This window comes from Echeneis naucrates, chromosome 5, assembly GCF_900963305.1.
Source record: "Echeneis naucrates chromosome 5, fEcheNa1.1, whole genome shotgun sequence".
Taxonomy (NCBI): domain Eukaryota; kingdom Metazoa; phylum Chordata; class Actinopteri; order Carangiformes; family Echeneidae; genus Echeneis; species Echeneis naucrates.
This window is the reverse complement of record NC_042515.1, coordinates 11,159,259-11,180,399: the sequence shown is the minus strand read 5'-3', so window position 1 is coordinate 11,180,399 and position 21,141 is coordinate 11,159,259. Positions and strand designations below refer to the sequence as shown.

At 39.6% G+C, this 21,141-nt stretch overlaps 3 protein-coding genes across 3 annotated transcripts in view; 2 read left to right on the top strand and 1 right to left on the bottom strand.

Moving 5' to 3' along the window:
- LOC115043791 (guanine nucleotide-binding protein G(i) subunit alpha-2) overlaps positions 1 to 17,655 on the top strand; it is a 38,293-nt gene extending 20,638 nt beyond the window's left edge. Inside the window, exons 3-10 of the mRNA XM_029502492.1 lie at positions 4,258 to 4,300; positions 6,155 to 6,296; positions 9,900 to 10,060; positions 12,734 to 12,862; positions 14,572 to 14,701; positions 15,174 to 15,327; positions 15,485 to 15,677; positions 16,472 to 17,655. Coding sequence (XP_029358352.1) covers positions 4,258 to 4,300; positions 6,155 to 6,296; positions 9,900 to 10,060; positions 12,734 to 12,862; positions 14,572 to 14,701; positions 15,174 to 15,327; positions 15,485 to 15,675 — 950 coding nt within the window. The 3' untranslated portion in view covers positions 15,676 to 15,677; positions 16,472 to 17,655. The remainder of the gene's footprint in view (positions 1 to 4,257; positions 4,301 to 6,154; positions 6,297 to 9,899; positions 10,061 to 12,733; positions 12,863 to 14,571; positions 14,702 to 15,173; positions 15,328 to 15,484; positions 15,678 to 16,471) is intronic.
- uba7 (ubiquitin-like modifier activating enzyme 7) overlaps positions 10,930 to 21,141 on the bottom strand; it is a 43,743-nt gene continuing 33,531 nt past the window's right edge. The window contains exon 26 of the mRNA XM_029502489.1: positions 10,930 to 11,089. Within this exon, the coding sequence (XP_029358349.1) occupies positions 11,044 to 11,089 (46 nt within the window). The 3' untranslated portion in view covers positions 10,930 to 11,043. The remainder of the gene's footprint in view (positions 11,090 to 21,141) is intronic.
- Positions 18,747 to 21,019, top strand: LOC115043792 (PAK4-inhibitor inka2-like). Its single transcript, XM_029502493.1, has 3 exons — positions 18,747 to 18,832; positions 18,927 to 18,979; positions 19,971 to 21,019. Exons 2-3 carry the CDS (start codon positions 18,977 to 18,979, stop codon positions 20,895 to 20,897), a joined length of 930 nt encoding a protein of 309 aa, XP_029358353.1. The 5' UTR covers positions 18,747 to 18,832; positions 18,927 to 18,976; the 3' UTR covers positions 20,898 to 21,019.

Below are 21,141 nucleotides of genomic sequence, written 5' to 3'. Positions count from 1 at the left end.
TAAGCAGTGAAAAGCAGGTACGGTTCATTTTAACACGCTGATCACAGCAAATATTTTACATATTGGTAAAATATAGTGGTGATCAACATTGTGCTTACTTTTACTCACTACCTTTTTCTTTTTATTTGACACTAACTTCACCCCCTGAGTACAGCTCAGGTGTGGATGCTTGTGCTTTTGACTCGATCACGCCATCACATCGGTCCATGAATGAATACTTTGTCATCAGCAGTGGACGTCTGAGACTGTTGCCAAGCTGTCATCAAAGTGAGTGGGCCTGTGAGAGTATTGGATGTGTAGAGAGAAAGCGTTGTGTTTTCTGCAGCCTTGCCACTTGTGATCCTCATGCTACAAATCATGTTGTTATCTTTGTGTGTTCTGGTGCTCTCTGAAAACCAACAGGGAACAGCTATGAATAGTTGGGGTTGAAGAAGCAGAAAGAGGGGGCAGTATCGTCTCCTTGTTGCCAGAAAGTGATTCTGGTTCTCTTGTAAGCACACTAAAAAGGGAGAGCTTGTCTGCTCTGCCAGCACGCAATACAGAGAGGTCTTTGTAATTCTGATCAGTCCTCATTATTGCTCCAACTCCCAACAGGGTTTCATGTGCAATGGATACATCTGCCCCTTCAGAATGTAATGCAGATTAATCCATAATAGTGGGATTAAATATATTTGGGCAATAATGATTAATATTCTCTGGTCAGTGGGCTTTCCCTGATAAAATAGAAATTTTTGTTACACGTGTGAATTTATTTTTATTTATTTATTTTTTTTAAATCAAGTATCTATCCAGTTGTTTTATTGTTGCGATCATGCTCAGTTGATTAATTCTGTACAGAAACTCTTTATCCACTGATGATAGATCGTCTCCACTGTCAGCAACATCTATATCTGAATTAATGATGTTGGCATTTCCTTCAGGATAAATTCACGTCCTCCTGTTTGAATAATTTGATTAATAACTCTTTACAGATTTTAGAATTATTGCTCTCTTATGCCTCTATTCACCTTATAGATCCCTTTTTCAAATTTAAACAAATTTTGCAGTTGAATAGCAAGTTAACATAAGTGGCTCAGAAGTTCCACAAGTTATGCTTTTTGTCTGTTACAGCTTTTTCGGAGTTCAAGATGCCAAAGTGCAGAGTTGACATGATGTACAGTGATACAGATTGATCAAATAGATTAAAAGTGGGTCAGTAAAACATCAGTATGTTGAAGTAGTAGCACGTTATGATGAACATGGCATAGTAAGGACTAAGAACCATCACCTCAAACTGTGGTGGGGGAAATCAGTCCAACACCTAGTAGAGAAGGGGTGAAAGTAGCAGCTTACTTGGATTACAAGGGCTCTGGATGAAGTAGGACTTTTGGAGACTGGTGTCATGACAGAGAGGGAGAAACAGAAAAAGTTTCAGACTCACATGAGACCAGCTGCACCCATAAAATTCACTAAAGGACCAAGGAAAACCTCCTGTGTGCAGCCCGCGGGATGAAGGTGGAACATCCAAACATTTTTCAGCCCTGACATAGTTATGGAGGCAAGGAGGGGGAAAAGGATCCTTCTGACTGAAGTTATGGTCCTGTGAGAAGCCCCCCCCCCCCCCCCCAAAGATCAAGCCAAGGGCACTCTGAGCTACTCTGTTAAAAGAGTAGCATCACTTGATATAAATTTTACCTGAGAGTGATATCAGTCTTCATACGTTTAATTTTTTCAGAGCAACAGAGAAAAATCGTCTTTCATTTTGTATTGGGATCACTTTCACCCCTTTAAACCAAAAATGTTCAAATAGTGTCATTAAGTCGACTGTGATATAATCTGATACTGTAGAATTCAAAGGTTTTCCCCTGAAGCAGCACAACAACACTGCCCGTTCCTGCTAAAGCACCTTGAGAATGAATAATGGAGATCGTCTCTTCTCTTTTCTCTACTGTTCAAAAGTGTTCAAGCTCCCCTCAGACTGAAATATTAATGGATGTGTTTTTTTCTGGAGTGAGAGAGGTGACCTTCATGCATGTATGTGTCCGTAGAGAGTGATATTCTACTTTCCACCACCTGCCTTTGTATTAAACGGGACATTTTTATACATCTGCCTATACAGGCAATGTTATATAGTATTGGTTCATACTTATTTCACTGGAAACAAAGTTCAAGGTTCTAGATGGGCGTGGATGGTGGTTTAAAAGAAGAGTCAGTAAGCTCTCTTAAAACATTTTTTTCCTACAGATATGTGCGAAGCCAGGACTAGAAGCAGCTGCCTGGTTACATAATTTAAACTTGATCAGTTTTAAAAAGTTTGGGCTTAAGGATTATTTCAGGTGTAAGGCATCAACAGAAAAGGATCAAGAAGAATATGAACCATTAAAACAAACAAAAGAAAATATGTGTAACATTATGCTGATTATGTCAAATAAAACTAATTGTCAACACCCAGATTTATATCAAACTATAAAATATTTTTTTTGTAATTTAAAGAAAGCACCTGGAGATATTCTCTGCCTTTGAACCTTTCGAGCAGTATGGCATGAGTGACAGCTCCTGCGGTGGTAATCTCGCCCCAGACCTTGCTTTTACACCCCTCCCTTCGCCCTGGGCTCCTTCCTCTTTCTCAGGAAAGTGCTAGCTGTATGTGAATATGATGAGTGTTGACAGCATGAGAGAGGATGGAGAGGGGGCTGGAGGGGGTACTGCTTGTCCCACTTGCTCTGTCAGCTCCGGCAAGGCTAATGTTCTTTGGCAGGGCTGGGTCAGGTGCTGTGATGGGACAGTTCATGGTGGTATGGTCCTGAGAATTCAGGGGGTGTGCCATAGACTTGAGCCTTTTTTTTTTTAAAATCTAAATAAGAATGGCTCATTCAGAATAGTGAATTTGTTCGCTAATGAACAGTTTTGTGCCGAAATGTGTCTATGAAGACTTCCTTTTCCTTTTTTTTTTTTTTTTTTTTTTCCTTTGGCTCCTTTTACATTAAGGCTCTTAATTTTTAATCCCTAATGGATCTTTAATTCTTCATTTTAACCATCAGAAATTGGACTTTTCTTGCCCTTCGGGTCTTTAGTGCTTCAGTTAACATACCATACTGGTGGTTTCAGCTCATCAACAGAATATATATTTTAAATGATCTCCCACAGTGTTTCTGATAGCAGTATATATTTTTAGATTATGCTGCTTTCATTGTTTATGTCAGGTTTCTGTTGATATTCCTTTTGGATTAAACTGTAACAAAGCAGATTCTTAGAACAAATTCAAATCCTGCATTTCTCCCATCCAAATCAATCACATCAATTTTGCCTTTTCCTTTCAGCATGAATGCTGCCATGTTCAATCAGCAGAAAAGTACAAAATTCATTCAATTACCCCTTCTGAGGAATTAATGAAGCATTATATAATTTTTTTGAATAGTTGCTGTTTCCCAGGTGACTCTATTTACATATTTGCAGCCTCAGATAGTTGGTATTGCTGCATTGCCCCAAGAAAATTTGACTAAATAAATAATAAATACCTGTGCTGAGGGCGAAATAAAGGCACGAATTACAAACTAGGAGGGTCAAGTCACCAGCCTTTTCTCCTCACCTGCCCCAGTGAGCCACAATGTTGTTACCCATTCACTGGTTTTCATTTTTTGGACCACTTTGTATAGCTACCGACGTCTAGTTTTGGACATTTTCTGACCCAGTTGTCATAGCCATCACAATTTGGAACATGACAAATCCTTACACTTGACACAATTTTCATGTTTCACAGGAAAGCACTTTAACTGTGCAAGTGTTCACTTGCTTGCTAATATAACCTGCACCAGTAGCAGTTGACATTGTAGCCAGACTTTTGTCAGTGGTCATGATGTGGTCATGGTGCATGTTTTGAAAATATACATAGTTTTTAGTAGACATTTAAATGAAAATTTTCTTCCTATTCCAAACATGGATTGGGAGATATGCTGCTTCTGTGCAACTTTAAATTAATCAGTACTCCTAAAATCATTGCTCTTTCCCTTACACTTATATTTTACCAGATTGAAAAACAAATATGAATAAATAGGGGAGTTCCTTATGCATATTTGCATAACATGTCCTCAAAAATGGAAACATGAATAAACCAGACAGGCCAGATAACAAAATGTGATCTTATTTGCGGGTCAACTCTGGGCCACTTGTGTTTTCAAAGTACCCACTAATGTTCAGCCTTATTACCAGGCGCAAAGACAACAGCACCATGTAGGTGAAGTTTCTGTTGTAACTTCTAACATTTTACTCTGCCAACAGGTGCCGGGGAGTCTGGGAAGAGCACCATCGTGAAGCAGATGAAGTGAGTCAATAAGTATTATTTATTATTAAGTTGTTCTAAACTGTAATTTAGCTGAACTTCACCAAATCTAGCTACATGCTTTTTTCCTGATTGTGATGACGTGTGAAGGACAAAATAATGCATCTGTCACATTCTGCCTCTCTTGTTTTGCTTTTTATGCTCATGATGCAAAGCTGGTGAGCTGACTAATTGAGGAGATGAGAGCCAAATATCTTCAGCTAAGCATGAATAAATGCTCAGCTGACTTTAGAAAATAAAGAGCAGAGCAATCCAACACTGTAATGCCACACAGTTCTGAAGATCATTTGCCTTGCAGGCAACATATGAAACATGTTATGTCCAATTAGGGATATTCTTCATTGGACCACTACACATATCCAAACAATGTTGGCAGAGTCAGCTGGGAACTAAAATGTATACAATAAATCATGTTCACCTGAGTCTCATTGTTCGTTTTCAATAGGACCCAAGGGCCCCAGTGTTATGGTTCATTCTCTCTGTCTAATGACCATCACACTTTACAGCCATTATATAAATTACCAAACAGCAGATTTTCCTTTCCAGGATTAATTAAGTATTTCTGACTCTGATTGAGGACTGGGCCATCTTGGTATTATCTATATCTTCACAGTCATCCTTCAATCAGACACAGAGCTATAGTGTAAGGCCTATCTGTAAGTGAAAGACCTTCTGATGTATAAAATACAGAGGACTCATTTGATTATTCTCTGCTACTTGTTCATTTTTAGCACATTTTCCTGATATTCCCCTCCCTGTTAGGCTAGACACTGAGTCACTGATTGTCAGATTAAAGGAAAAGTTTTAGCTTCATCGTTAACAATAGTAATCATGCCTTTTGTGGCTAAGATAAAGCTTACTTCCCCTCGTGATTTCTTTGGGACATCATGGCCTCTTCTGTTTGTTATTGTCTTTTACTGCTGCTAGTACAAGAATAATGTGCAGCGTTCCTGAATACAGAGGATGTTGTAATGCTTATGTGCCACTCTGAACACAAACACACACGCACGCACGCAGACACACACACACACACACACACACAACCTTAAATGGCTTAATTATTCACATTCCTCTGGGCTAGCCAGGCATTGAATCCATTTTTTATGAGCTTGGAGCAGGAACAGTCTGTGGCTTTTTGAAGGCAGGTTATTAACAAGTACAGCCGTACAGATAAATCAGCTTGGAAGACTGAAACTCTCACAACACTGGCCTATTATGTAACATGACATTACATTAAAGCATTGTGTGTAAACTCAATATTACAGCATCGAAAGTTAGGGAAGCACGACTGCATTCATAAAATAACTTAAAAATTAGGGACACATTTGTATCATTATCACTTCTTTAAATGCGTTATTAAAGGCAGCAGTTTTACTTAACAATTAAAGTGGATTATTGCATCTCATGACAACAGTTTCCCTCACTCCTAGGTCCAGAGTTATATTATTGCAAGAGGTAAACTCAGGATACTGCATCAAATGGATGCTGCAGAACTGAGGCAGTGCCACTGTGTATTAACCCCACTGCATCATCCTACACAGCACACTGTTATCAGAAATGTGATGCCTAGCACATATTATATACTTATTGTTAGACAACCTGGGCATCATTCAGCCTCGACACTGTCAAAGGTGTTTCTCATAAACATACCAGTTAAGATATCACTGTGGATATCGGTTCATAGCTGGACATGACAATTTTATGTTCAGCTTAATGATTGATGTATTGAGAAATATTGCCAGCCAGTGGAGCATTTAGCTCCCTAGTGGCAAAACAAAAGCTTTTGCCAGGTTTAATGCACTTGAATAAATATTTCATGCCTCTTGATATTCTTAGGATCATCCATGAAGATGGCTACTCAGAAGATGAGTGTAAGCAGTACCGAGCAGTGGTTTACAGTAATACCATCCAGTCTATTATGGCCATTGTTAAAGCCATGGCCAGTCTGAAGATAGACTACAGCAACCCTGCCAGAATGGTAAGACTCACACACACAACAATAAAACACTCAAAAAGATCATATATTTGTGATAGAATGACGTGTATGTGAACATTGGTTGACAACACACAACAAAGACTAATTTCATGTGTAAAACTAGGCCAACTGTTTTGAATAGAGCCTCTCTGTAAGTAATAGATACTACTACTACATACTTGCATGGAGGTTAACCAACTTGCAAAAGTTATGCAGATATGCAGAAAGAATGATAGAAACTGTGTTTTCGCTTGTTTGGTTTTTGCATGTTTGTTTGTTTGTTTGTTTGTTTTTTTTTTTTGAAGGAGCATGGCTTTAAGAAGAGCTGGCCACAATCAGTGTGGACAGATCAGAATTTCCTTCAGGCCCCAATAGAGCAAAAGCTGTTTACAGCATCTTAAAAATGAATAAATTATTGTCCCAGAAGGGCAACTTGTCTTGGGCGCAGTGCTGCATGGTCTGACTGTTCATCCATTCCTTGCTGCAGTCCTGTGCGTAGGTTATCAATGGGATTTTTTTTTTCTTTCTTTCGCAGCAAAGTGGGTTGTGTGTGTGTGGACACCTCAGTATTTATGCGATGACGCAGTACTGAGCCTGCAGGAGAAAAGGAACTTGAAACATTAAAACACACATGTTGAAAAACATTTTCCATTTTGATTATTTACATTAGCCTGATATTAAGATCACACAAAGTGAAATAGCCTAATACAACCAGTAAGGGCTGCCCAAGAATTAATCAGTCATACCAGCCAAATTCATTTTCACCTGAGCTAGTGGGTAGTTATTACACCCCTGTTTAGTATTCAGCCTGCCTGGTCATTACTGCTTGTTTGAATGTATTTGTTATTCTCAGAATTCTTCCTTTCACTTTTTGCTGCTGTTTCCAAACCATTGAAAACTGTGAACGCACATATTCCCTGGACAATACCAAGAGACCCCTGAAAAGAGAGTTCAGAGCTCTATTGGCTCATTACCTGAGCAATTGCAATTCATGGCAGACCACTTGAGGAGGGATTGACTATTTCTTCCCCTGCTGCAAACGTAGTCAGAGCCTTGGAAATATGAGGGGTGGATATGAGGATGAAATATGAGGATGAAGCAGCAAGCTTTATACTGTAGATATGTAGAACACAATATTCTTCAGCAACACAATAATCAGTCTGGTCAGTCTCCAGAATCATTAATGGATCTCTCTTGACCCTCCTGATTACCACTGCTCATGGTCAATCACTTGCCTTAGGTCAAACACCATTTTTGGTGACTTGCTGCATCCACTGCCCATCATCCTTCGATTTTCCATATTCTGTAACCTGTTAACAAAAAATTGTTGCAAGGTCGTCCCTGGGTAACAAGATCTGTTTTATCATACCCTGCCTCCTATTGGCAACTCGTGTTGGGTAAATAACACTGGCAAGTTGTGCCAGTGCTTTAATCCAACGAGGGATGGTGCCATTTAAACATCTGGCAGCTTTCTTTATCTCTGGTAAAGCTGCAGCTGGTAGTACAAACTGAAACACACAGTAATACTTCTCTCATCCATTTTGGTAACCTGCAGGGAAACGGTGCTCGTCTTCACCTCACCTATCTTTGATCTAAACTCTAGAAGAGGCTGAAAGTGTGCCTAATAACAGCGGCAAACAGGCCCCTGAGGGATTTTTGAAAGATTGGATCTATTTGAAGGTTGCTGGCAGAGCATATTTTACCTGGACTGTCAGCAAAGACAAATGATTTCCATGTTTTGAGGTTAAACACGTGAAAGTATGATCTTGAGATTTGTCTGGGGTTTTTTTTTTTTTTTCCTTCTTCTTCTTTAAACATCTGTGATTTATCATTTGAATGTCTGCTTTGTATGCTTGTTCTTCATTTTTTTTGCTGAATAACATTGAAATTAATGAGATTCTGAATTTGAAGAATATGCAGGGTGGTGTCCTATACCTACCTATAATAAGAGTGGAACTATAAAAAGTAATTATCAGTGTTTTTTATTTGCTCTAAGATGAAATTCTTTTCATATCTCATTAACCAACTGGCTATTAAAAACCTTATTTGCGATTGGAAACATTCAGTCTGCCAGAGACTGTTCAATGAATCAGGGAGCTGACATTTGCTTCATCAGTTAGCTACTGCTGATAAACTTGTGTCCCTTTAGTCTGACTGAAATGACACATGTTTGTTGGAAGTCACATGTTTATCTGGCTGGAAAGGAGATCGCTGCTTTTTTCTTTGTCTGTCTGAAATCAAAGATGCACTTGGCAAAAATACTAAGAATGTTGGGTGTAAATCTAATGACGCAAAATTGTGTATGTGACAATGCTACACAGTATTGGAAAGCTTGACAGTTGTAGCAACTGTTAGCAATGACTTAAACTGCCAATTGCATCGGTGAAAAGGATTTTTAATTTCATTTCATTCATTTTTACATGAGGATTTGCAGTCTTGTTTAAGATCATCAAAACAGAATATATTCTGAATTTGGGACAATTACTAACAGTCTAATAAACTAACAGTCATTTTGGATGAGATTTTTGAATATTTTAATTTTTATAGATCGAATGCTTATTTAGTTCTTCAAACAAGTGTGAGTTTCAGGCACAGGCTTAGTTTGCTGTACTTCATGAACACCTATCAGCCTATGAACAAGTTGCCACTGAGCTCTAACGGGATCTAGCGTGATGGATCTGTCAAATGTTTGTACGTGACAATACTCCCACACATGGCAATTAGTGCGCTAGCCTGCCCATACTTGTACACAGCACACACACACAGATTGCGAATGTGTCTGTGTGTGTGAATGTGTGTGAATGCATATGCACATTTACACATTATTCAGGCCGTTTAGTTTGGTTATGGGGGCAGGATGACTTCCAGCAAACACATCATATTTGCTGAGATCCACTTCTAATCAGCTGAATAAAAAATAATGATAAAAACAGCTGTTTCATTGCTGGTGTGTGAACGTGCCATCATCAGCTTGATGCTAGAATAAAACACATGTTTAAACATCAAAACCACTACGCACATAACCTATCTAGACTGAATCCTTATCTTCTATAGAATATAGAATAGTAAGTGATGATACGCAACATGAACAGGAGAAATGATGGCACTCACATTAGACCACAACTACCCACTAATAGAACTGAAACTAGATTAAGTCAAAACTGCATTTCCCCTAAAATGTAAAACAGTAAACGTTGTGTTTTTATACTTCATTACGTTAACAATGACTATACACAGATAGAAAGAATACAATTGTTAGGAACTGATCAGTACTTATTCTATTTTATTGTAACACTTTCGGTGACTAAAGCTCAGAGAATAAGGTTGATTTGATGCCAACAGGGAAATGGAAAATTGAGAGAAACAAGTGAGGTGGCAAACAGCAGGAAATCAAACCACAGTATGCAATATCAGCATTACCTACTGTTACCTTGAGTCACACCAGCATATCTCACCTATCGTGCTCAGCCCATGTTGGCTTGCATCCGTTTGTCAGAGGATTTAATGATCTCAAAATCACAATATACAGCTGTAAGTATAACCTGTACTTCCTTGGCAGAAATGTTCTAATTTTAACGGCCCCTGTGTTCTTATCGCCCCCTGCAGGATGATGCCCATCAGCTCTTTAGCTTGTCTGTGGCTGCTGAAGAGCAGGGTGTTTTCCCTGATGATCTGGCCAATGTGATCAGGCGATTGTGGGGTGACAGCGGCATACAGAGTTGCTTTGCAAGGGCTCGAGAATATCAACTCAACGACTCTGCAGCATAGTGAGTGGGACCTTTTGTTTTATTTCCTATAATTTCAACAAAGTCTACTTTCCAGCATTGCTCAGTGAAATGTGATTCTCATTGTCCTTCTAACTTTTGAAATGTTCACATTTCCTTTATTGAAATGGTCTCTACATATCCTCCTCCACTTGTACGTCAATCGATATGCAATCTTCTCCTGAATATGCTCTTCAGTGTCAATGTACTGTAAATAGAAATGGAAACAAGAGGTAAACCTCATAGCTACCAGATAAATGTGATACTTGCCCTTGCAACTGTGCCATTTTTTTTCCATTTCCTCAATGGCTGTGCTGATTGCTTTTATGTTTGCGTCATATTAAGGCCTGTTTATATCACTGCCATTAGGGAGGCTGTTGTTGTCATGGATTTAATGGTTGTTGAGAGAAGCTTCTCAAGGGAGTTATAGAGACTGGAGAGATAGTCCAATAACTTCAATTTAGTGTTTATTTCTCTGTCTCTGGGTTTGATTATTTAATATTGTAACCTAATAAACAGAGCACAGAATAGTTCATCTTTGGGAATTGACAAATGAGGCTCCAAAATAATTTTGAGTAACCTTCATCCCAGTAAACTGTGTGAGTTCATAACTCTGTGAAGAAAAACACATAAGTGATCTTTTGGTTTTATCAAGTCGATGCATTTATTCTGTTGTTGTAAATGTTGCTTTGTATGATGTGTCTATAATACCTCTTTTATCCCATTTTGAAATATTTTGTAAGGCTGCTCTGATGAGACAAGAGGGGGTAGATGCTTGTTTAATGATTTATGTTTTTATTCACTTCAAAAAGTTGGCTCATTAATTATTCTATATTCAGTTGATGGGACATGCATGAATGTTACATCCACTGAAAAGCCGGATATATGTCTCTGTTCGTCTGTGAAGCGTAGGTTGGCTGGACCACTAAAGCTCCCATCTGGCCTTCGATGATGATGCAATGCTTGTGTAAGTGGGGCAGGCTGCGTCAAGCACTGTGAAGATGCTTCCACACTCCCCTACTGACCAACAGTCTGTCAGAAAAAAAGCCAAAAAACATTATGATTTAACAAATGGCAAGGGCTGCCTATGATGTTGATTTGAAGAGGCAAACCAACTGTATGAATTGATCTTGCAGCCCTATTGATCACCTGGGAAATTTGTATATGAATAGATCACAAATAATCATACTTTTTTGCTAATTGAACATATAAAATTGACTCAAGCAGAGCAAATCAGTTCATGTTGCCATAGAAATGCTCCCACTAAGGAGAGTGCATAGTACTAGTGGGTCTGGCGGTAATCCTGTGGGGGTCTCTCATAGACATCTCAGTCAGCCATTTCACGTGGGGATTTAATATATGAATACAGAGTAAATGCAGAGTTTGTACTTGGCATCTACGCTCTGACCTCATCCCGCTCTCCTCAAACATACATCAAGCTCAGCAGAGCAGAGATTGGCCAATGTCGATGAAAAATGTATCCAGCGCTTCACACTGGGTGTTATGTACATCTATGGTAGGAGATTTAATAAATAGTGAAAGCAGGGAAAAAAAGGTCTAGGAAAGACAGAAACCCACCAAAACAGCTTGGTAGCAGCAGGTTGTGCAATCTGATCACAATTAACTTCAGCATGTTAAACAAAACAACGTGGAGAGACAAAGCTCCGAGAAATGTTTTGAAAGGCAGCAGATAAGCAGCAGTATGATAGCTGTCTATAAACCAAACATCGGTAATATATATGGATTAGATGATTGCACATCTGAAATCTGTACAGGTACAATCACCAGGTGACTTTACTGCAAAATCAATTGAATGGTTGGAATTATGATACACCACTATGTAAATCAATTTCACAATACACCTGGCACAACACAATGAATATTAGATGGTTTAAGAAATTAATTCAGCCAGCAGAGTGAGCTCATACCATGCCAATTGAATTACTCCACAGTTTACCACAGCCACTGTGGTAATAAATAAGTATTGCCTCAAATGGTTAAACAAAATCTTTATTTCCAAAGCAACAATGTCTCAATGACAACATGAAAAAATCTACGAACCCACTGAACACCAATTGTCCAGTGCCAAAAATGGCAGCAAAACCAACTAGCTTGTGATCACAGTGCAGGATTTAGCAGCTAAAGAGCCAGGTATTTTACTCAGCGGTTGGTGGAGACCAAAAACAGAACTAAAAGTGACCCTTCATTTTCCATACCTCGTCAGGGGAACCAGACCCAGTAGAAGGCTTACTGCTTTCAACAAACCCCAATGTTCATGATTATTTCTGCTGTGTTCATGTACATATCCATGTCGATTGAAACTTATTCCTCTCAACTACAGTTCAGAGCTCAAAGGCTAACAACTAATGTAAGAGACTGACCTGCATAACTGTAACAGGATCGGAGCAAAACTCTTTAAACAGGCTAATGAAATGCTGCAAACGTGAAATTTTGCAGTGTCATTTCATGCCGCAGATTATGAGTCACTCCACGTAAAGTTCATTGCAGTTCAAAGCAGCTGAATGAAATACAGAATGATTTGGATGTTACTGCACCACAAGTAGAACAGTGACCTGTGTGTTCATCTGCTGTGTTGACTTTTCTTTTCTCCTCTAGAGAATATTGACCTCTCTCCCTCCCCCTCCTCCTCCTCTCCCCCCCTCCCCACTCTCCCAGTTACCTGAATGACCTCGAGCGGATAGCCAAAACTGATTATATACCCTCCCAGCAGGATGTCCTGCGAACTCGGGTCAAGACCACTGGTATTGTGGAGACTCACTTCACTTTCAAGGAACTACACTTCAAGTAAGATCACGTTACTAATTTGATATCAGTAAGTATTTTGGAAGTAAAAAAGCCCGACTCAAATAATCGTGAATTAAAATACGTTTTCCAATCTCAACCTTCCTCCCTGAAAGGGTTCATACCAAGTCCTCTGGCCATTTGCAATCAATGTGAAAGTTCAGAGAACCCTCACTTAGCAGCTGGCCCACAGTCAGAGGGTGTCATTAGTTGGCATTAAGTAACCTGAGTGGTTATATGACTCAGCTAGTGTTCACTCACCTTTTGGTGCTTGCCTACAGTGTTATTTGTTGATTTGAGATTTAAAAAACTGCCAGTTGTCAGTTATTCTTACTAACCCCACAACATGTGAAACCGAAGAAAACACTGAATAAAATATTTGGTGCCCTTTGATATCAAAGAACCAGGATAACACAGTTATATCAGCATAGGTGTTTTCATGGAAATAAGTTCTCTCAGTGTAAACAGTGACATTACAATACCAGCCTCCTCTGCACCTAAAACAGAAATATAATGAACATTGGCAATGTACCAAGTTAACAGCAATATCCAGAAATTGCTAGTCATAATTTTGGTCCCAATGTGAAAAAGCATCGAGAGGCATTTGACCTTGCCACCATGAAATGTGCAACTCAGCTACTCAGAATCAAAATTATACCAGCAATTAAAAGAGTAATTATTATGATTGCTCTGAGAGCAGAATAAATAAATTAGGCCTGTCCATTGTTCTCTGTCTCGATAGAGCTGGAGCTTTATTTAATGTTAACATTTCACCATGTCCTCCATTGCACAGTGTTGTAAATCTTACATAAAATATGCTCTAACCTAGCCTGAGCACTCATGTGGGACACTAATGGATGCATAGATGTATCTCTTCATAGAAGTGTTTAAACATGTTGGGAATGAGGCAATTCAGTTCATATCCAAAGAATAGCTGAATATGTAAAATGTGTTGGATCAAATTAGGAAGGGTAAAGATATAAAGGGGATGTGTCTGTTTAGTTTGTCTTTGTTTATAGCATATAAAACACAATCCATTGGAAAGTAGAACGATATCTGGCTAATGAAAAAAGACCATATGCATCTGGTGTGACCTGTTTCCTGATACACTCTCTGATATTTACCTTCTATTGCTGCCTCAATATTTGTCCTGAATAATACATGCAGGCAATCGATAATAAGAAAGTCAAATTTTTGTAACACAGCCCTGTTTGCCATAGTAAGTATGAAAAGGAAATTATTGTGATACATAAAAGGGATCTTTTCGACAGTGGTTTAAAATTACATTTGTCTAGATGGGGCTTTGTGGTCATTTTCAAACCCCAACAGATATTACTGAAGCATTGCAGCTGTGCTGGATCACACCTTTAACAGCTTAGATCGCACCACTCAGCTTCTCCATTAGCCAGGGCTTTGCTCTGAATATAGATGGCTGGCTCTGGTAACCTGCTTTGACCCTGCAATCTTTTATCAGATATCTGATGGACACCTCTCCACCTCCTCACGACCACTTTTGTTCTGAAAGCAGCCTCATAAAATTTAAATGCACAACCAAAGATGGAAGGTCACCCTTTTTCAATGTCATGCTTCCTGAAATTTCTGCTTGCTCCTGCTCGGCGTCACCTTACTGTCTTTTGTTGTGTTCCTCTTTCAGTGCGCACACACAGGTGCAAAGTACTCAACACATCTCCTGTGCTTCATCTTCCTTGCAGAATGTTTGATGTGGGAGGCCAACGCTCTGAGAGAAAGAAGTGGATTCACTGTTTTGAAGGTGTCACAGCGATTATCTTTTGTGTTGCACTGAGCGCGTACGACCTGGTGCTGGCTGAGGATGAGGAGATGGTAAGGAGAAATCCATCTTCTGATGTGTCTTCTTCTGCATCAATGAACCTCACAAGCCACATAAATCTGTTCTTTTGCAAATTTTCAGTATGAGGTTGGTTTAAGTTGTGCGGCTTTATAAAACGCATAAGTTGTCATTATGCCTTAATAATAGTGAGCTCTGGGTTGTAAAATTGGCTCATTGGAGTTTAATGATACATTTTTAAGTGGAGTGGAGTTATGTAATAAAAGTCCTATATAATTAATTCTCCTAGCTGATTTGGACCTTTTGACCCCAATTTCTTGAACTGCTTATCAGTTTAACAAGGGTGCTCAGGAGAGACATTACCACACCACGCTATAAAGAACCTTTCCTGCACTGGTTACTCTGCATGTTTGCAGTATTAAACAACATTGTCCCCTGGTGGTCGTTCTGATGTGCTGACGTGTTAGTGGAGGCCACGAGCCATGAACAGTGATTGCTTCTTCCTAGAATCGAATGCATGAGAGCATGAAGCTGTTTGACTCCATCTGCAACAACAAATGGTTCACTGAGACCTCCATCATCCTGTTCCTCAACAAGAAGGATCTCTTTGAGGAGAAGATCACACGCAGCCCTTTGACCATCTGTTTCCCAGAGTACACAGGTATGGGTTAGAAGGGAGACATCACGGGTCTCACTGCAATGGAAGCTGTAGTTAAACATCTACAGTTTACCATTGGCAGGTCGCTGTGGCCGCAGATGGCCACATTTATTAATTTATAAAAATCACCTGCTTATCTCTCCAAACTCTTTCTCACCAGGAGCCAACAAGTTTGATGAAGCAGCCAGTTACATTCAGACCAAGTTTGAGGATCTAAACAAGAAAAAGGACACTAAGGAGATCTACACCCACTTCACCTGTGCCACTGACACCAAGAACGTGCAGTTTGTCTTTGATGCCGTCACTGACGTCATTATTAAGAACAACCTAAAAGACTGCGGTCTTTTCTAAAGGTAAGACAGAAACATGACATGGTGGATGAGGAAAGTACTTTGAAGCATAAAATCATGATCTGGTTAAGAACAACCTTTGTCTTTAAAGTGGCCTATGAGTTGTCATGTCCAATAGTAAAAATAAAAATAATAATAGTCTAAATACTCAGCTTTACTCATAGAGCTGAAATAATTAATCAATTAGCTGGATTAACTGGAACAGCTTTATTATTTTACTAATTAAAAATATCCTGCTGTTCCACTCTCTACTGTATGTCCACAATTTGCTTTTATTCATCTTATCCAATATCTTTTAGTTTTATATTGATGACCAGAAAAAGAAATGATTCCAATTGACGTGCAACAAACATTTGTTTGATCAAAAAGATAAACGCAGTTAATAACGTAAAAGTTAATCTCAGTTACTTGGACGACATCAAAATGTAAGAAAATTAAAGGCTCCAGTTGTTTTGTTTTGGATGGGTCATTATTTTTGCTGCAAGCATCAAACTCTATTAGGTTTGCTTATTTGACAGGCAAAGAGAAATAAATGATGCACCCTGAGGTACAAACAGTCTGTGGTTGTGGTCAATTACCTTTTTGTTGCAGCTAGGCAGGCCACATTACCAGAGGTTCAAGTGAAAATTCTTTTGTCAAAATGCAAATCTTGTATGACGCTCATTTATATGTGGTCATACCAGTAAAGTCTGACCACATAGTGACCAGCCAGGATTACTGTTCAAATCTGACAATCACACAGAGAAAACAGTGAATTTGCAATGACTGCTGTCTTTGTCATCTTCCTTTTCATGCAGGACCATGCCCGACACACAGACTGCATGAGAGACTGCAACAGCCATGTGATGATTACTGCTTTTCATAATGAAAACCATAACAGACTCTATTCCTAGGGGGGGGGGGAATCTCAAAGAACTTAAACAATCACTGATTTGCAACCATCATGTTTTCTGTCTAATGTTTTATTGTTATTTTTATATATATATTTCTAACTGCTCTTGATCAGGGGTTCTTATACTATTCATCATACTGAGTTCTGATCAAATATGTTTGACCCAGAAGTTGCTTGGTGGAAAAGAACTAACACCTGCAGTCACTCATCTGACAGATGCTTTTTCTTTTTTTTTATTATTGGATTTAGGACTTAAATTATATGAGCTGACTGGCTCTGTTTTGAAGTGAAATAAAACCTTTGGAAATAAATCATAGTGAAATTATCTCATCATGCCAAATGACCAAAAACTTACAGTAGAATTAAGGTATTTTTCTTCATCCATAAGCCTTTAAGAGCCCTTTAAATGGTAGTTGTCTTGTTTCTTCATGTTCATATTTCAGTTAAATTTGATTTGACTTCCAGGCATTTTTTCTTTTCCTTTGAGTTTTGAAGTTTAATAAGACAGTACAGTACAAAAACAACTTTTTATAAATATCACATTAACTTATGTTAACTAACGTTGGCATTTTATGAAGCTTTTGACTGCACAGAGCTTATTTTTTAGAAGAAAACAAACAAGCATGGAGAACGGAACTGGATGAAGGGAAAATATTTTGTACAATGTTTACACAGAATCAATATTCACAGCTGTACTATAGTGCATTGTTCTGCATGACTGTCCATAGATTAGCCTGTACCCCCCACAAACTGAATAACATTCCTTAAGTAACTTCTTTAAAGAAACAAAAGAAAAATGGTTGTGTCACTTTTAAGATATCTGCAAGATTTTTAAGTGGTTATGTCTGTTCCTAACATGGATTGAACTGTACTGTTTGTTTCATTTGAGTCTTTTTCCATATGTTTGTGCCTTGATATCTGTTTACACTTGTTTATTAGACATGCGATCTTCATAGGGTCAATTAGGGCTATTTCTACTCCACTTCAGTTCACATAACCCGTGATTTAAGACGCACCATACCACTGAGACAAATGGATGATAGTCCTTCGTTAATATTGTTAAATGTAAATAAAGTTTGGTCACACCAAGTTTGATTTTGCGGTGTGATGTGTCGAGGAGAATGTATAAACGACAAACATATGAAAAAAAAGAAGAAAAGGAGAACAATTCACAAAGAAAGCCCACGTAACCCCAGTGGTTGTCTTAATGACCCAAAGACAATATGGCTTTACTCTTGATTCTTTAACATTTTATTTTATGCAATTTCTAATAGATTAAGTTACATCACAGTTTACTTTTACTTTTTATATGCTTATAAAATAAATAGGGGGCAAATGTTCTAACTCAAACAAAAGCCCAAATAGTTGTTAATATTTAGTTTCAAAGACTGAACTGGCTCTACTTCAACTAGCTTTTTTTTTTTTTTTTTTTTTTTTTATAGAAATATAGTCCAACTTTATACTACATTTACAAATAGCTAATATTACATATATATGCATTTATGATCCAGTGGAATTTCAGATGGGATACTTCGGCCTCTAAGAAGAATTTTTACATCTTTGTCCCACTTAAGTCACTGAGAAGCATTGTAATTACAATTGCCCTTTGAATTACAATACAGAGTGTTATCAGCATCCAAAGAGCTGAGGTGAGGAGGTGCAGTCGTGTTGAATTCGCTCATCTCCAAATGAAATGGGAGCTTCGCTCGAAGCCAACAGTTTGCATTTTAAAGCATCCTCAAAGAAAAGAGAGGTGGCAGGACTGTGGCTGTGAGAAGGGTTGTAGTCAGGAAGCTGGTCAGCAGTAAAATGGGGTGTCCTGCACACAAACACCCACAAGGTGGCGTTGTGTGGGCCTGTGTGGTGGTAGAACAGCGCGATCACCAGCTCAACACAACAACAAAAACAGTTGGTAGTTTTCCATTGCGTTTGTCGTTGGAAGTTATTTGCAACGAGTTTTGGTTTTTTTTTTGATACTCGGACTTAAAAAAAACTTTTTGTCTAATAAAATAATGACCTAACAATCCGCCTCCAGATGTGGAGCCTGAACGCACTGAGGGGGGCGGGCGGGGGTCTCGTTTGAGACGACTTGTGATTGGCTGATTTATTTATTAAATTTTTTGACACCCTGCGCTGATTGGCTGCAGAAAAAGTTCAGCAGCGTGAAAATCTGAAGTCAGAGCCGGACCGGGATCAGAGGAGGTCTGGACTCAGGACCTGCACATTTGCCAGACTTTCTGGGATTAACTTTGAAGCAAATGTAAAAGTGAGTTTCGTTGCCACTAATAATCTGAGGAAATGTAGTCTGCTGGTGAGACACTGATTGTTTATCTAATGGTATGTTTGTTTTTTTTTTGCAGAGATAATTAACAGGCTCTTCAATATCGCTGCACAGATTTACTCATAAGCAATGGTGAGTTTTCCTTTTCCTCCACGTGTTTTCAGTCTTCTGATGCTTCACAGTGACTTAACTGTGTTTACAAATATTAACGTCCACATGAAGAACCCTTAAGCGTTTTAGGTGCTTTGTGTTGCTTTTGTTGAGTTTTGTTGTGAGTGAGTTGTCAGACTGTCCTTGCCAAATGTACACAGATGAGTGAATCCCTTCTCCCTGCTGTGCGAAGGCAGCCAAGGAGAACAAGGCATTTTGAAAGTGGACTGAATGCCACTGAGGATGTCTCTGTGTGTGTCAGATAAGTCCACCCCAGGGGCCAAATGGTCCAGCACCCACAGCTGTGATAACATCATGGCATTGTGGTGTCCTTACAACTCAAACTCAAGTCAAACTCTGGAAAACGAAAAAAAAAAGGGCTCAACAAACTAATCATTACTGGAAATTGCAAAAGAAAAATGGAAAGTTGGGCTAATTATACTTGCACCTATTTCCTTTTTTCTCGAAGTATGTAGATGTCAATCATAATTAAATCACTCTGTAATTCTCAAATGTCTTGTCATTTCCTGCTTCATAATGCAGCCCAGCCAACATCCTGTGAGTTAGGGGGGTCCAGAGAGGATATGCGAAGCTCTTCACTCCTCCGTGATTCAGCTCCACTTTGTTCAAACTTCCCCTCTAGCTTTAGAAGGCAGGGAGTGTTTTCCCAGTTTAAAATGTGCATCCTGTTCTTCCAGCGAGGGCTTTTCCATTTTCGTACTGCCCGGAATGGGCTCCATAAAGCTGCTCCATGGTTTGTCAGGAATGTTTCACTTTCTACACGGTCATACAGGAGAATGATCTCAGCTGGTAAAAATCTTATTGGCCCAGTTCTGGAAATAACGCAGACAAACTGCTCTTTAGTCTCCTTCAGACTTTGACCACAGCCTTTCTCACCTTAGGTTGTGTAAATGCAAGTGTCATTTTTAAATGGCTGTTATTGCAAACACTTTGTGTCTCTCTCTTTGTGTAGCTGTGTTTAGGAGACTCTACAGACTGCCTCCGGGACCAAATGCAGTGCATGATGAGATCCTTGCAGGACCTGAAGCAGATAGGCAGGCCAAGGCCACTGAGTGAACCATGTGTGCAGTCCTTCACTGCAACACGGCTCTGCAAACAGAGGGCACAGCAGGAGCGGCTCGCTCGACTGCGTGTTTCTGACGCCAGTGATGCCAGCACTTATGACTCTGCCTGTTGCCTGGCGAGCCCTTTGGAGGAGGACGGAGAGCACCAGGAGCACGACCGACTTGCACGAGGCTCCCCTGGCAGTGAAAAGAGTGTGGACTTTGACTCAGGTTACTCTGAGGCTTCTTGGCAAGACGAAGGCGTGGTGCTGAGGAGGACCAGAAACGTGCGAGTCTCCTCTTCCGCCTGCCTCCGCACAAACAGAGGACCTTCTTGCCGTATCCGACCCAAATCAACCTCAGATGCTTGCCTGGAGCGCTGGACTTCGTTTGAGGCCAGTGACCCGGAGGACTGGACCACCTCGCTGCTGAGTCGCAGCAGGAACAGACAGCCCCTCGTCCTGGGAGACAACAGCTTTGCTGACCTCATAAAGAACTGGATGGACCTACCAGATTGTCCTGACCCAACACAACTGAAGCCCAGCGGTGGCCGGCGCCTTGCTAAAGACATTTTGGTCAACATGCGCAAGAGACTGGCTGGGATGTCTAAGAGTGTGGAGGTGAGGCCAAGGCCAGACTCCACAAAGGTCAGCAGGGATGCTGGGGCTCCCAAACGGATGTCCTGTCCACTGGGACGCCAGGCTCTCAAACCTTTTTTTCACCAGTCTCACACAGGACTCCATCAACTGGACAGTGACTTCTACCAGTTCACAGCAGTCATGAAAACTGGCAGCCGACAACCGATCATATGCAACGACATCATTGGATACATTTAAGTGAGACTGTAAATACAAACTGATTCCTTAAACAAAAATGTCAATAAGATGGTTCTATTTTCATAACTGGATTGTGTCCAGAGTGTTCATGAAGCTGGAATAAACATTTTTTGTGTATTTAATGTAAATCTGTTCTCTTCCTGCTTGAGTTTAAGCAGCATCTAAATCAAATCAAATCAAATCAGATTTATTTGTATAGCGCCAAATTATAACAAAGTTACATCAAGGCACTTTACATATAGAG